Genomic DNA, 15,915 nt, shown 5'->3' on the forward strand with positions numbered 1-15,915 from the left:
GAGTGCAGCCTGGGGAGAGAAGCCTCTTTTCTCTTCCGAGGGCACTTCTAGAACTGGCCCAACCCCGTCCTTGATCCTAATATCTCCGGGAATCCCAGCCATCTTGGGACCCCATGGGGAAGCCTCTGCAGAAGGAAGCTGATGGCCAAGCAGGCAGAAATGAGAGATGTAAAGAAGCAGGGTCTTCCATGACAAGTGTGAGTCACTGAATTAAACCCACTGAACCTGCTGAGCTCGTAGTGAAGTGAGCCAGTCAATTCTCTTTAGTGATGAAGCTAAACATGAACACATTTTGAGTCGGCTTTTCTGTTATTTGCAACTCAGGCACATCCTGAAAGATCCACTGCATATATTACAAGGAGGAAATGCCTGTTTTATAATCAAATTGCATTTGAAAAAACTAAAAGAGTGGTAAAAACAACATATTTGAGTTTTAAATACTTAGAGCTAAGTACTTACCATACTAAGAACTGCTATTTGGCTTTAGGTAGTTTTGCAAGAAATGTGGCAAGCTGTGTCAGTCAGTTTACTCTGTAACTATCAGGGGAGGCTCCAGCATGCTCTCTGCTATTCTATCTATAGAAGGCAATCAGTGTGGCGTTAATACCAGGTGAAGGAGAAAGACAACATTCAGCAAGGGAAACACACAGTAAAACAACGTATGTAATAGCGCATTGATTTTATTGATGGCAGAAAAAAAATTCTTTCACTTGTATTTTATCCCCCCTAAAATCTGCATTTTCATTCTCGAAATAATAACATCCACCATGACTGCATCTTATTCTGAAGGAAAATTAGGTCTATCAAGAGGTTTTGACCAGGATGTTTCCGTGAACGGCTCCTTTCTTCACAAAGACTCTATTAAAAAAAAGAGAGGAAGAAAGTGAAATTGGACACAAACACTGACTTTTCCATACTCGACAAACTTCTGCTGAAACTCACCTGCAAATGTGAAGTGCTTTAAGAAACATCAACAGATCGCAAGTAGAATAAAGTGAATACTGTTGTCTAATTTATAAACATAATTTATATAAAGTAATATGTAAACACAGAAGCAAAATCTTCCTAAATAGTTTTTTCTTTTAAATTCTTAAAATACAACTCTGTCACCATTAGCCCCTTTATTACTAGCAAGTTGATTTCAGGAATTTCCATTAAATGAATAGTTTTAACAGGGGATGATTTAAAAAAGCAGCAGCCTGACAATGAACCACTTCTACCTCCATCCTACCCCTTTGAACACCTCTGAACTAGTTTAGTCCACACAGGCCATTTATTTTCGTGTGTCACCTCCCCTGCCTGCTCCCCACCTGTATCAGGTACCACTCTAGGTGAAACACTTTGGGCCGTGACAGCAGAAAGAGCTGAGAGAAGTGAAGAGAGAAGCCCTGTTTGCTCTGGTCCTATTTGAGCTCATGCATAAAGAAATACTTGGGCAGGGACAGGCAGAGTCCCCATGGCTGCACACAAACAGCTCATAAGTCTTCTGAGGTAAGGGTCTCCTGCTTGGAAAATAAAAAGCTTTGGGTACTATTATCCTTGCATGATGCCCACCCTGCTGGCATCACAGGGTTCTATAACAGCTATCTTTATGGAGATCATTTCCCTGGCCTTGATTTGAAAAATTCTGCAGGATTTTTCCAAAGATTGTCAAAACAATATTTCACATTTAAAAATAGATCTTTCACCAGCTGAAAATGGTGCTAAAACCTTAGAAAATAAAGAAAGTCCTGGTATTTATGTAGCAGTCTATGCTTAGCTACAGGTTTCAAAGTTTGTGGTTAATAAACTTTGTGAAACCACAAAGATGATTCTCGCATCAAACATAAGAAACTAGAAATGAAGTTCAAAGCGAGTCAACATTTATTAAACCGCTTCGCAGGCTGAGCCTTAACCTCCACTGCACTAGGGAGCCTGTTGCTGATGGGTCTCACAGACCCTTCTCACGCCAGTCTGCCATCTCCCTCTTTCACAGCAGGACATGAAACTCTAACCTTTGCTCTCTGACTGGACCATCACATTAGCTTCTTAGATTCTTTCCTTCCTGGTGTTGTAATCCATCCTACATCCAACAGCAATATTTCTTCAGTGTAATGTTGATCATATCACTCTTATTCAGAAGTTCATGACAGCACCGAGCGCTTCAAACTCTTACAGTGTCTAAGGCCATATTCTTCAACCACCACAAATAAACATTTTTTAATACCTATGGACTATGCTTCCTCCCCTCTTTAAGCCTCCCTCGGCCTTTAAAATCTCTTCAGAGGCCTCTACCCTACCATGAAAACAAAGCTTAAAATTGATTTCTAAAGCTTACCCCTACTACTGGAGTCTAGTTCCCACAACGCCAATCATGTCAGAAGCCTCCTCAAATGCACATAGTTTTGGTCAGTTTCATTGATTAAAGAACTATGCATAATTTCTCTATTCATATCTGCTCTTATTTCTAAGTTGTCTGTAACAACTGTGAAAAGTCCAGGAGCTAGAAGTTTGACATTTTGGGTCTAACCCTAACCCTCAAGGCTTTGATTTGACTTGACACCACTTTTTCTCAGACATGGGTCTATTTCCCCACATGGCTCCCTGAGACCTCTTTTCTCACCTGGCCTTGACTCCCACATGTCTCCTGCTTTCGTTAGTCACTGATGTCCTTAGTACCAGGCTCAAGTAGAACACAATCCCTCCCCACCTTTGGGGAAGAATATATATATGTGGGGTGGTGGTGGTATAGGGACCTTTGGTCTTATATTAAAATCTTGTGTTAAACAATTTAAAAGACCTCAGAAAGCTAAGAGGGAATTCTCAGTTTTCATTCACCTTAAAAGATTTAACTATACGTACACTAAACTTATTTTAAGTGTTTTAATACTTTTTTTACTTAAACGGTTTACATGTATTTACTTATGATCTTGTATTAAGCACCAAGAAAAGCCAATGATAAGAGGAAGAAGATGATGCTACACTGGATTGTTCAGGTAAATCAGAAGTCATGCTTCCTCTCCAGGCAGATTACTACAGAAGGACCTAAGAGCCAGGAAATAAAAGATTTATTCACTTAGAGATGACAGAACTAAGCTTTAACCAACAAAGGAGCTTGGGGAAGGTAGAGGAAGACACGAGACTCAGGCCAGAGCTGTCCAGCAGAAACAGAACATGAGACACGTGTGATTTTTAATTTTCTACCAGCCACGTTAAAAAAAGTAAAAATAAATAGGTAAAATTAATTTTAATAACATTTTATTTAATCCAATCTATCTAAAATATCATTTCAGTATGATCAGTTAAAAATTGAGATATTTTACTTTTTTAAACTAAGTCTTTACAATTTGGTCTGCGTTCTGCACTGACAGCCCGCCTCAGTTCAGGCTGTGCTTCCCGCTCTGAACAGCCACAGCTGGTTTGAAAAACCAAGTCACCCGGCAGGGGAAAAACAGCGTGGATAACAGCCTCAGCAGAATAAACAGCTGAAACGAGGAACTGAGAACAGTTTCTTTAAAATTCTCCATGGTCTTATTATTGAGAAGAAATGAGAAAAAAAGATACAGTTATGTCTAAAATTCTCTTTACGGTGATATGTAACAAAACTGTAATGGGAAACTCTGATTATTAAAAGAAATACTCAAAAGCCCTGGCATAAGCAAAAAGAATAGAAATATTACCGAACATGGCAAAAACATATTAATAAATAAGGTCTTTGTTAATCAAAATTAGATGCCTTAGATTTGTCCTATAATTTCCTGACTTTTTTGTCATATTTCTCTTCCTTCCTATTGAAGAGGATATTCAGAGAGCAGCTCTCTTTCTAAAACTCTAAGATGAGAGCTTCTGGACTGATAGCCTAGGGCCCCAAAATTACATGACAATAAGCATTCATGTTGTCTTACCCCTTTCCTTAAAATATACTATGAAACATTTCCTCTTTCATTTTTCTTTTATTTTTCTTTTTGACTTTAGGAACATTGCTTTTATTTTAAAGGAGGGTTTCTCAATCTCAGCAGTCTTGACATTTTGGGACAGGTCACTATTCAGGGGGTGCTGTCCTGTGAATTCACTAAAGCAGCACCCCTGGCCTCTACCCACTAGATGCCAGTAGCATCAATAATGAGAGAGAGTCATGGATCGGCTGCCTCCTGCACGCCCCTCACTGGGGATGGAGCCCCCAGCCCAGGCATGTGCCCTGACAGGGACTCGAACCTCAATCTCCTGGATCCTAGGTCGATGCTCAATCGCTGAGCCACGCCGGCCAGGCAAAAGTTTCTTGAACTAAACCTTTACTTGGAAATACGGCCTTCCACACAGCAAAGTGTAGTAAGAATAGCAAGTGGTCTACATGGATCATTAGTGAAACATTTCCTCTTTCTTATCTTAAAAGGAATTGAGCCCAGCTAGGCCTGGCTCAGCGGTTGAGCATCAATCTAGGATCCAGGAGATCAGGGTTCGATTCCCGGTCAGGGCACATGCCCGGGTTGCGGGCTAGGCAGCTAATCAATGACTCTCTCATCATTTATGTTTCTATCTCTCTCTCTCTCCCTCCTTTCCTCTCTCTGAAATCAATAAAGATATGTTTAAAAAAAAAAAATTGGGAAAAAAAATTGAAATTAATCTAAAAATAAAAAAAATACTCAATTATTCAGGTTAGTCCTTTGGTTTCTTTCACCTTCTTGTTTTCAAACTTATAGTCACTTCACTGATTGTCCACCTCCGTGAGAAGAGAGTAGGTGTAGAGGGAAAAGGGGATTAAGGATAGCATTTGTGAAGAAAGGTTTGGTGGAAAGGTAGTTTATGACTATGGTTTAATCTTAAATACTTTATAATTTAAAGTTTTAAAACATCAGTTTTTTCTATTACATTATTAGGAAATATTAATCATTGGACTTACTTATTTTACAGGAATAGCACTTTTTTTTTTTATATAGAAACTACCTCACAATGTCAACTTTACCTTCTCATATTAGTTCCGAGCCCGGGGAGGTTGGTAAAACTGCTGGGTTGGCCGAGTGGATCTCCTTGGCTGGCCATCACCTCCTCGACGGAACTCGAGAGTTTGTTCATAGGTTCCTTCTTCCTCCTATTTGCAAAGAGTAGTGATGGGACATGTTCAAAGAGCTCCAAGTTTCCCAACTCAAATATATTTTATGGTCCCATTTTGATATATCCTCTTAAGCTGCCCGTGATTTACACCTGTCAACTTTTATAACAGAGGGAGGCAATGGGAAGAAAAAAACCTCTTTTGGTCCCAGGTAACAGAAGAATAAAATGTGTAGTGGTAACATTAGAATCCAATTTAATTCTAGAAAGGAAACCATTTCCACGTAATAGCATGATTATCTCATCAAGTAACTTGACAATGTGGTGACAACACAGAAAACCCAGCATTATAATGAAAATTTTCATGAATATTTGGGCTTCTATATATTTCTAGGTGTTTATCATGGAAAGGGGCTTTGGTGAATATATGGAAAAGGGGTTGAAGAGCCACAGAATGGTCACCAGCTGTCTGTCCTCATCTGAAGGCATCTCCAACATCGCTAAGAACCTTACATCCAGAGACAGGAAAAAATAATGGGTTGGAACAAGGCGGGAAATACAATTTACATATAAAGAAAGCTTCATGCAACACATAGCAATCACCACAGTAAAACACAAACTATTTTCTTTTCATTTTCTTTCTTACTGAGGGGGTAGATCAGCCAGCTTAAGGAATAGCATGGGAAAATTAGGACAAGCAGAAAGAATACAGTTAATCATAATATTTGAAAAGCACTTAGAAGCAACAGAAATGTAGCCAAAAGCCACACTGGTTTCTTACTGAGTGCTGCCACCCTGGTATTTTTGTTTTTCAAATTAACATAGATAGGAAAACACTGCTCTCAGTTTTGTTTATGGATAGAAGCGGCATCTATTTTAAAAGTAGAGTTTCAATTCCAACTGCATTATTGAGCACAATAATTTGCATGGTTTTGGAAATTCATCCTATTTCTTTCTCCTCCTCACTTTATCTCTGAATCTCTTTCCCAAAAGATTCTTTCCTTTGGCCCTATTAACAACACACAAGTTATAGGAAAGACTGAGTTCTACTCTATATTTTACCAATCTAGCTCTTGTAGTTTTACTTGATGGGAGCAGAAAGATGCTAAGATAATTTGATTAAATCCTAGTATTTAGAAATGATATTTAATATCTGGCATGAACATATAATACTCATTAGGCATCCTCCACGGTATTCGTAGGAAAGAGCCATTATTTCCATTTTACATTAAGTTTGCTGGCACCTAGGCAAGCTTTAGGACTTCAGCCAAACACTTCTAAGGCAAATCTCAGTTTTTATTCAAAGACCACTGCTAAATCTTTAAGTCTCAGTTTGCATGTAAAAGAGATAAAACAACAGCCAAAAATTAATGGTCATCCTGAAAGGGAACTTATCACCTAAGTAAGAGAATAGAGAAACCTGACAATATACAATATACATGGCATAACGTAATAACGGTATTTTGGAGACAAACTCCAGATTAGCTCTCCTTTCTCTATGCCCCTTTCATTAACAATCAATCTCAAAATGGTTAGAAGCATCAAATATTATGTCTATAATTTAGTAAGGCAATTAAAATGCAGGAAGAAAAATTAAAACGTTTTCAGAAAAGAAGATAATTAGTTTTTATTATTCTGGTCACTGTTCTGAATGATGATTATCAAATGCAGCTAAATTTGAAAAGGAGCTATTTAATTTTATGAAATATGACATTTGAAGCTTTGCATATTAACTGAGAAGAATGAAAATATATTTGCTAATGTAAGAGATGAAGTAATTATTTCAGGAATTAGAATGGAATGTTATTTATCTCCACACCCAGCTGCAGAACTGGTCAGAGAACCTATAAAATCTATACTTTATCAATAAAATACTCTATTAAAGGTAGAACACATTTGCTGAGTGAACTGAATTATATAGTAAATATGACATTGCTATTTGAAAAGCTGTCTCTACTATGTTTAAAAGATTCACAGACTATACTAGCCAGAGCCAATTAAATGATTTTATAGAGATGACAGACCGTGAGATTTCTTTCCTGTTATTTGATGTCTTTACTATCTTTTTATACAAAATGGAAGCAAAAAATAAAAATGATACTTGACACCTTGGTTATCAGTTATTGTCAAAGGCACAATCTTGCTTTTTAAACTTTTAAGTATTCCTCCAGTGGAGTAGTTGAGGGCAAACCTGGTTACCCACTAAAACCAGTTCCTGTAGTCGATAGCTAATAAGTTTTAGCACTGAGTGAGTACCTGTTTCCATTTACATGACACAGCTCAATTTAATGTACCAGTTTATTTGGAGTCACCTTTGAATGAAATTTACACCTCTTTCTCATAGCTTATCTTCTTTAGGCTTCACTACTCTGTAACAGACTTAAAACTAAAAAAAAAAAGTAATTTCATAGTTCAAGAACATATTTTAAAATTTTAACACTATGTTTGAGTTGGCACAGTCCTGGAATGCCATCTAGTCTGTCCCTCAAGATTTGACAGATGAAGAGTCTCTAAACTCTGAGCGGTTAGTGATTTTCCCAAGTCACAGAGCTCATCAGGGAAAAGTCTAGACCGGGGCACTTTGTTTCTGACTCTCAGGCAAGAGTCTTTAAAAGCTTGTGATAAATTTCGTAACATGGAAGTGACTAATGTCATCTTCACCTAAGCTTTTGAGATTTAGAACCAGTTTATTGCACTCACAGTTTTGCTCACCTGAGCCATACTATCAGGTAAAACCTGGTCTTAAAATACTAAATAACTAATATTCAAAATGTGCCCTCTCTTCATGCCAATATTTACTACTCTATTGTTCCTTTTAGTGAAAAGATACAAAATGCAATAATCATACAGAATGCAAGCATGAATGAAGTGCTATTTGGGCAAAAAAAAAAAAAAAAAAAAAAATTCACAGCACCAATACAAAAGGAGACATACAACTTCAGGTATAAAACACATCTGGCAGGACAAAACCACATCTTTCCTGTATGTCATCTTCAGTCTTTCACTAATGCATACTGTATCTGGAGTAAGAACATAGGCAAATACATATTCCCTCATTTATAAATGAGCTGTGTTAGAAAAGCCTGTTGTAAATCAGTCACATGGCCTGTGGAATATACTTCAGTAGGAGGTGTGAAATATTTAGAGGTCAGGTTCTCTGTCCCACAAATAGTAAGGTCAAGTGCAGGTAAGTATGAAAACCAGTACCCTAAGGAAGGTGTCAGATCAGTGGTTCTCAACTGCGAGTGATTTTGCACCCCAGTTGTCGAGATATTTTTGGTTTTTACAAACTGAAGGGGTGGGGCTGGGGGAAGCTGATACTACATCTCATGGTTGCAGGCCAAAGATAATACTAAATGTCCTACAATGCCGCACAACAAGGAACCATCCAGTCCCAACGCCAGTGGTGCCGAGGCTGAGCAACCCTAGGCTAGGCAAACGGAGGGGAAAACTTCGTTAAGTGCCAGGGTGGCCTGGAAAATAATTCTGACATTCCGGAAGTTTCGGGTTGCCACCCTTTCCCTTTTTCCTTTTGGACATTTTTTCTTTTGCCTCTGCCTCTAAGGCCTCAGTGCTGACCCACGTCTCTATGGGACTTTTGTGGGGGCTCTCCTTGCTGACAGTACAGTTCTCCTCTGCTCCAGCTACCTGTTCATAATTACTTACTGAAGCGCCTTATCTTAAATTCCCATTTCTCCAGCATCTTCCCACAGCCATAAGTTTGTGGAGACAAGGAAAGACTGGTTGGTGGAAGTGGACAGTGGGGATGGTAATTCTCTTCACAAAAAAACTTTAGAAAAACTTATTTATACTGGCCCCCTGCCCCTGAATAGCTGTTTTGGGTGTACTTTAATCAAGTTCCTTCTAGTCAGTTCCTTCTCACACAATTTATATAGTAGTCACAAAAACAAGCCAGCATATAAAATGTAAACCATGTACCCTCAACAATAATCCTTGAACTTTAGGGTATTTTGAATAATAAAATACTAATGAGCACATATCTCCTTCAGTGATTCACATATAAGCCACTTCCTCTATGGATTTCCAGGCCACTTTCTGCCTGCCTGGTTAGCTTGTATAATCAGTTTATAGAAAATATGAACTAATTTTAATATAAAACCTAAGTGAACAATCACTTGAAAGAAAAACTTGTTTTTCCAAAACATCAAGTAATAAAGGCAAAACTATAGGGACAGTAAAAAGATCAGTGGTTGCCAAGGGCTAGGGGGGAACAAGGGGATGAACAGGCAGAGCACAGAGGATTTTTAGGGCAGTGAAACTATTTTATATGATACCATTATGTCATTACACTTTTTCCAAACTCATAGAATGTGCAACACAAACAGTGAACCCTAATGTAACCTGTGGCTTCTGGGCAATCACCATTGTGTCAACGTAGGTTCGTCAACAGTAACAAATGCACCGCTCTGGTGAGGGATGTTGATAGTGGGGAAGGCTATGCATGTGTGAGGGCAGGGAGTGTATTGAGAATCTCTGTACCTTCCTCTCAGTTTTGCTGTGAACCTAAAATTGTTTTTAAAAATAAAACCTTTGAAAAAATAGGCTGTAAAATAGGCCACATCAGTGGGCCACTCTGTGCCTCGTATAGTGCTGATGATATGGTAGATCCTTAATACGTGATGAAACATTTGTTGACCTGCCCCTTACTGAAACAGCACATCTAAATTCAGATCCTTCCTGTGGTTATCAGTAATATAACATCATAATCAAAGTGTGAGAATTAAATTTCTTTCATCCTTGGAATGCCATTAATTAATTAATGTGTGAAAAACCACTTTGAAGATTATTGAGCTTTCTGAAGTGGCTCTAGGTTGTGTTTAATTTTTATTGTATCTTGGATATTAGTAACATTTCCTCTTGGTCCCCACTGGAAAACTTGGACCTTTGATTTTATTTGTTAGTCCAAATAATGAAATAAAGTATCTCTGTCCCATTAAAAAACAAATCATGTAATGGACTCCAAAAGTAGAACTTAAAATATTTTTAAATGATCTATTTTAATTCAATTATATTTTCTATTATGTTAAAATAAACTGATAACTGACAGTAAAAGCTGAATTAGCCCTTATTTTCTATGACAATTATGGACATTTGTGCCCATAGGAGTCATGAATCAACATTGAACCTCAATTCACCAATCATTCTTGTTTAAGAAATACGCTCTAATTCACTATTTATACCTCTATCACCAAATAAACCAGGCTCTGGTGGCTTGGAACTAGATTATGAAAGAGGAAGTTTCTGTTAATAACAGTTACTCCAAATAACTAAGATGCTATTACTGGCTCAAATATTAGCTCCATCATTTGAGCTAGAGCACAGGTCTCCTGATTCACAGTCCTGCCTGCCCTTCACTAGGATTTGAGTAATAAGGGCGAGAAACCATGAGTTTCAGAATTGGAGGGAACCTAACTGAGCAGATTTAAACTTAAAAAAAAATTACTATCCACTTTTTGGGAGTAAATGTGGCACTCTTATTTCAAATGAAATTTTGCATGGAGAATTATAAGTTAGATGGGCTCAGGTTAAAGTGTATGTTTTTACATGTATATGTAAGTACTCCCTTGCCTTTCTCTTCCTTAGTGCCTCTAAACTCTGTAACCCCTAAACCATAACAATTAAAAACCCAACCTAGTTCAACCTCTGCTGTACATTGGGAACAAGCTGGGTTGAGTGACTTGATTAAATATAAGGACTGGAATGAGGCCTCTAACTCTGGTTCAGAGACCTTTTGCCTTTGCTTTCCATTACAGAGAAAATCTAAACCAGACTTTTGACTTCTAAAAATTCTGTGTCTCAATTGATGATAAAAACTCACCTTCTATACCTAAATGGGGGGGAAAAAATTCAGGCTTTATTAACATATGGAAAGTTATTACATATAACCCAAATAAATAAATTTTGATAATAGATTAATTTGTTTTTAAAAGTCTGAGTAAAATATCATTTTCGAATAAAATATGAGAAATTATTAGGCTTCCTTTCCCTCAAAGTAGCTCTAAAAACATCTCCATAATATGCACCATGCTCAGTAATATTTTATTAAAACCAAATATTTATGGCAGAAAAAATATAAAAATCTGATTCAAAATCTAATTACTAAACAACTGCTCTAAAACGCATGGTTGAGAAAACATGTTTTCATTCCTGCATCCTGCAGAACTTCGAGAGAACTGTGAGACACTTCACTGTGGTTCTGATCTTCGCCTTTTAGAAATGAGCATGTTTTCTGAAGTTATAGAAAAATGGAAATTGTGGATGATTCTATAAGATATTAGGAAATCATCTGACTTCCCAGCCCAAGGGTTTTATTCTATGATCTGCCAACTAAAGAGCAACCTAAGTAAGACAGCTAACCTTCAACATGAAAGAAAACTGGATGTTTAAACGACAGTTAAGCAAACACAGAACTATTCCTCACTGTTCTTCCTCTAAAATCATTGCGGTCTACCCTTTAATACAAAGTAAACATAACTATTTTTAGCAGCTTAGGTGCTCAAGAAAATTCAATTAGATATCAAAAGGCTGCATCCGTATTTTAACTAGGAGAATATATAAAAAAGAGATTAGCAAACACATCACCCTTATCAAATTTCAAATGATAAAAACATACTCTTCCATTCAAACATACCTAAGTATATTTACAACTTGGAATAGAAAAATAGGAAATGAATGTTTATTCCACTATGTGCCTGGCATTTTGCATTTTATCTCATTTAATCCTCGAAACAATATCTTGATTTTCTCAGTCTCACCATTCTTTAGATGAATCAGCTAAGGCCCAGAGTAACTCCCCCAAAGTTCTGGGAGTGGCCATGTTTCAACAAGACCCCTGGGCTGTCCACCCTAAAGTTCTTTACACTGCATCGCTCAAGTGGTGTGTATTTACATTTCTTGCTTCAGACAGTTTTAATTTTTTCTAACATCTAGTTTAACATCAATTTTAAATAAGTGGATGGCTCCTGCCCCAACATGAGTATAAACACCATTTAATGGTCATCATCTCTGTTGAAATACCACAGTGAAGTCTGAAGGATGAATGTATGACTTGTAAAATGTGTAACTCTCTCATTGCCTGTTCTAGCTAAAGGTTAAATAGATTTCAAAAGTTTGTCCAGAAGCCAGATTAGGGAGCATATTCCTGCTTGAAAAGATCCCAGTCTACTCAAAGATTTCCTTGAGAGATACTTTATCACAGCGTTGGTATTTAAAACCTCAGTCTCTCAAGTCAGATCTGAGTTTGAGTTTAGACTCCACCATGTGACTCAACTTCTCTGCTTTCTCATATGGAAAAAACAGGCATGAACTCACAGGTTTACAAGGGAAATTATATAAAATAATACTTATAAAGGGTTTAGCAAATAAGCCATCTATGTTGTCTAATATTCTGAATTAAGTAACCCTTTGAAAATAAGATATGCATGCACACTTTAATTAAACTATCTAGACTCACAGATTTTGCTAAAAATCAGGACCCTTGTTGTGAGTATCCCTCAAACTGAAGAAGTTGAAAGAGCCAATGCAAGAAGATAGATTCTGGCTACCAGCTTTCCTTTTATTTCTTCAGAAATTAAAAAAAAAAGCACAACTATACACAAAAACTAATCACTTCACATTATAAATAATTCTAGTTACCATTGTTCTTGTTTCTTTTGGGAGGTGGTCTTTCTTTGTCTTTTTGATTATAAAGAAAAAGGGCAAACAGAACAAAAAGGGGGGGGAATTAGCAAAGACGCACTATTGAAAAAAATCAGTCAAAAGTTATAGACCCTACTTGCATAAAACTGAATATTTTAAAAGGTAAAAATATATTAACATGATTAACCTGTTTGAAAACCCTGCCTTTAGACCACCCTTAAAATTTTAGTAAATGCAGTTAAAGAGAAAAGAGTTAGAAACAATATTTGAAAAGTGGAAGTATAGCAATGATGATTAATAATGGAAAATGCCTATATGCCTGCAGATTTGTTTTCAGGGAAATGCCTTTACCTTATCTTTGCAAAAGTAGCTGCTTTCCCTACTGTGCTAATTGGGCAAACATGTTTTAGAATATTTTATGGTTAAGACATATGAACAGTAATCACAAGCAGTTAATCATTTCACTCTCATAAGTTATATGAGTCATTCTTATATCTTAAATTGGTAGGCCAAAATAATAACTAATTCTTTCTCTTCAAGTAATAATTACTATATTATATATTGCCAGACTGCTTTTTCCTCTAAAGCAGTCAGCCCAATGTATTTTACCTAACTGACCACCTGAGGCAAATAGTTATGGTATGTATGCTGCAGTGACCAGAAATACAGATATAAAAAACAGAATTAGAAAAATCTCCATGTCAAACTGGTAAAATGCAGGACAGATCTTTGCCACTAAAAAGTACTGAGGGTTGGGGAGTGGGGAGGGGAGACATGACTTGACAGACTTTATATAAGAAAAAAATTGCAATACAGAAATAAAGTCATTTGCTGATCTTTTCACTTGCTTAGTGGTAGTTAAGAAACATAGGACTGACAGGAAAAGAATAAAAAATTTAAATCTTAAAGCAGATAGTGGCCCAAAGTAACAAACATCATTTTCACATTTAAATGCCATTCATACCCAACAACCCATACTGACAATGTCTGCATAATGAACTAAAATTATTTCTCTGTAGTTAAACATAAAGATAACAGATGTTTAAAAGCCCTTGTCAATTATCAGGCTAGTTAACACAGCCACAGTTTTAGAAATGTGAGGTACTCCAGGAGTCAATGATCTGGTCTCTGTGGTGCAAAATTCATCTACCACATCGAACACAGATGGTGTGATGGCTCCGCCGGCTTCAAACAACCCTGGTGAAGGGAGCACAGGCTTCCTCAAGCGGCCAACCCCACCGCTCTGTCACCTTTGCTAGAAAGTACAAATCTGCATTTGTGGAACTTTGGCCTACATTTTCTAGTTGAGCCTGTTTCCTTTGCCATATAAAATATTTTAAATTATTTTAAAACAAGTATTATACCTTTCCTTAGTCTTCTATTTTCTAGACTTAGACTCAGTTCCTGGGAATCATTGTCAAGCACCATTATTTCTAGAACCCCCCCATCACCTTGCTCATCTTTGCCTTTATATATTTCAGTCTTTACACTTCTATAACCTAGCATTCCGAATATTTCAAGTCTGGTCTGCTTGGAACAGTACTGCTATTTCCCATGATAAAGTCTGTATCAATGTCAGTGCAACCTCACCTTGCTCTAACCTTTCTAGCAACTGCTCAGTCCCTGCATGCTCATCAAGCAAAACCCCTACATCCTGTTCCCAGCTCTAGTGTTCCATCCTTTATTTAGAATTATTTTCCCAATATAAATATCAAGTTTTAAATTTAACCACAACTGAAGTCCATGTGCTATTGAAAGATACTATTTTGGCACAGTATTATCATTAGTGTATTCTGAATAACTATGTAACGTTAAGTCAGTTTTCTGACAAGTCATTTTGGTGATGTGTTAGCTTTTTTTTTTTTTTTTTGCACAGTGGACATTAGAGGACTACCTTCTAAAAGAGTAACATCTAGATGGATGACTAAAGTGTGGTTTAATCATGAAAGTATATTCCAGTGGACTTTAGAAGATGAAGAGCGTGTCTCGGTATAAGATTAAACTCTTTTAGCAACAGAATAGTAGGTTAAAGAAATAGGTTTTTCTACCCTATGTAAAATTCTTTTTAGCCCCTTGAAAAATATTTGCTGATACCTCTACTCATATACCTCTTCGCTTCTCTATATAAAATTCTCGAGAACTAAGATTGAATGAAATAATGGTTGGAAGACAGTTTATCAAAACAGTACAGACATATTGAATACAAGCTACTGCTAGGTTGAGCGTTTATATAAACGATTTCATTAACCTCCCACAGAATCCTCCAGCAGGTTGGTGTCATGTATCCCTATTTACAGGTGAAGTGCCAGATCATGCACTGCAGTGTCAGGGAGCGCAACAATTGCATGTCAGCTCTGCAGCTCACTGGGCTCGATGGTTTTAGGCAAGTGATTTAATGGCTCTGAGCCTGTATTTGCAGTTTCCCCTGTGTGTAAAATGGGAATATTAATAATTACTTCATAAGGGGTCTGTAGATATTAAGCCAGTTAAGGCAGGTCAAGGGTTCCACATGGTGCTTGGTGCCATATGTTCCAATTACAACCGGTTTTGAACAGAAGGAACTCCAAGCTTCATGTTCTCAACCATTTATTCCACTTAACCTTAGCAAATCGGTAGACACGTAATTTATAATCTTGTTGTAATCTAGATAGAAATTACTCTGAGTATGCTGAAATTTATGAATTTTTTCCTTCAGGTTGAGGCTTTAGCATGTTCTGTATACAAAGGGGTTAGTCCTTTTACTTTAGTTTTTTTTTTTAAATCATTCTCTTTCCAGGGTTAGGGGACCTTCTTTATAGTTTCTGATGGTTAGATGGTTGAAGAAAAAAAAATATCACAAAGATTTTCCTGAAGCATAATAAGGGAGACAAACTTACTTCCATCAATGTAGGTAAGGGAAAATTAGACAATATATACCACTTGATTTAATTAAGGCTATAAACATTGCTGCAATACTATTTCTAGGAACTATGTTTTAATCACCCGTAATTCCACACCTGAAATACCTGAGGTGTTCAGTAGAGGCTGGGGGAACTGATAATACATTTTGGAGAGTAATCTGCTATCATTTTAGACAAAGGAAGAACATAATAAATGTTTGCTCCTATTAAATGTGCGTTATGTTCTTGTGGTTCAAGAATAAAGCTGTTTCTCCTCTATTCAGCCACGGCGGGTACAGTGGCGGCAAGAACGAATCAGGAAGGTACAAACTCTCTGTGCCACAGGGTC

The 15,915-nt window shown here is 37.1% G+C and overlaps 1 protein-coding gene across 6 annotated transcripts in view; it reads right to left on the minus strand.

The window, feature by feature from the left end:
- Positions 1 to 660: 660 nt before the first annotated feature.
- The window catches only part of TDRD3 (tudor domain containing 3), a 146,969-nt gene continuing 131,714 nt past the window's right edge, over positions 661 to 15,915 (minus strand). For all 6 annotated transcript variants that reach the window (XM_081130804.1, XM_081130803.1, XM_081130808.1 and 3 more), the window contains 2 exons: positions 4,943 to 5,068; positions 661 to 858 (listed from right to left, as the gene is read on the minus strand). In XM_081130804.1, the coding sequence (XP_080986930.1) occupies positions 4,952 to 5,068 (117 nt within the window). In that variant the 3' untranslated portion in view covers positions 661 to 858; positions 4,943 to 4,951. The remainder of the gene's footprint in view (positions 859 to 4,942; positions 5,069 to 15,915) is intronic.

The sequence above is a fragment of the Miniopterus schreibersii genome, assembly GCF_964146895.1.
Source record: "Miniopterus schreibersii genome assembly, chromosome: 2".
In the NCBI taxonomy this organism is placed as follows: Eukaryota; Metazoa; Chordata; class Mammalia; order Chiroptera; family Miniopteridae; genus Miniopterus; species Miniopterus schreibersii.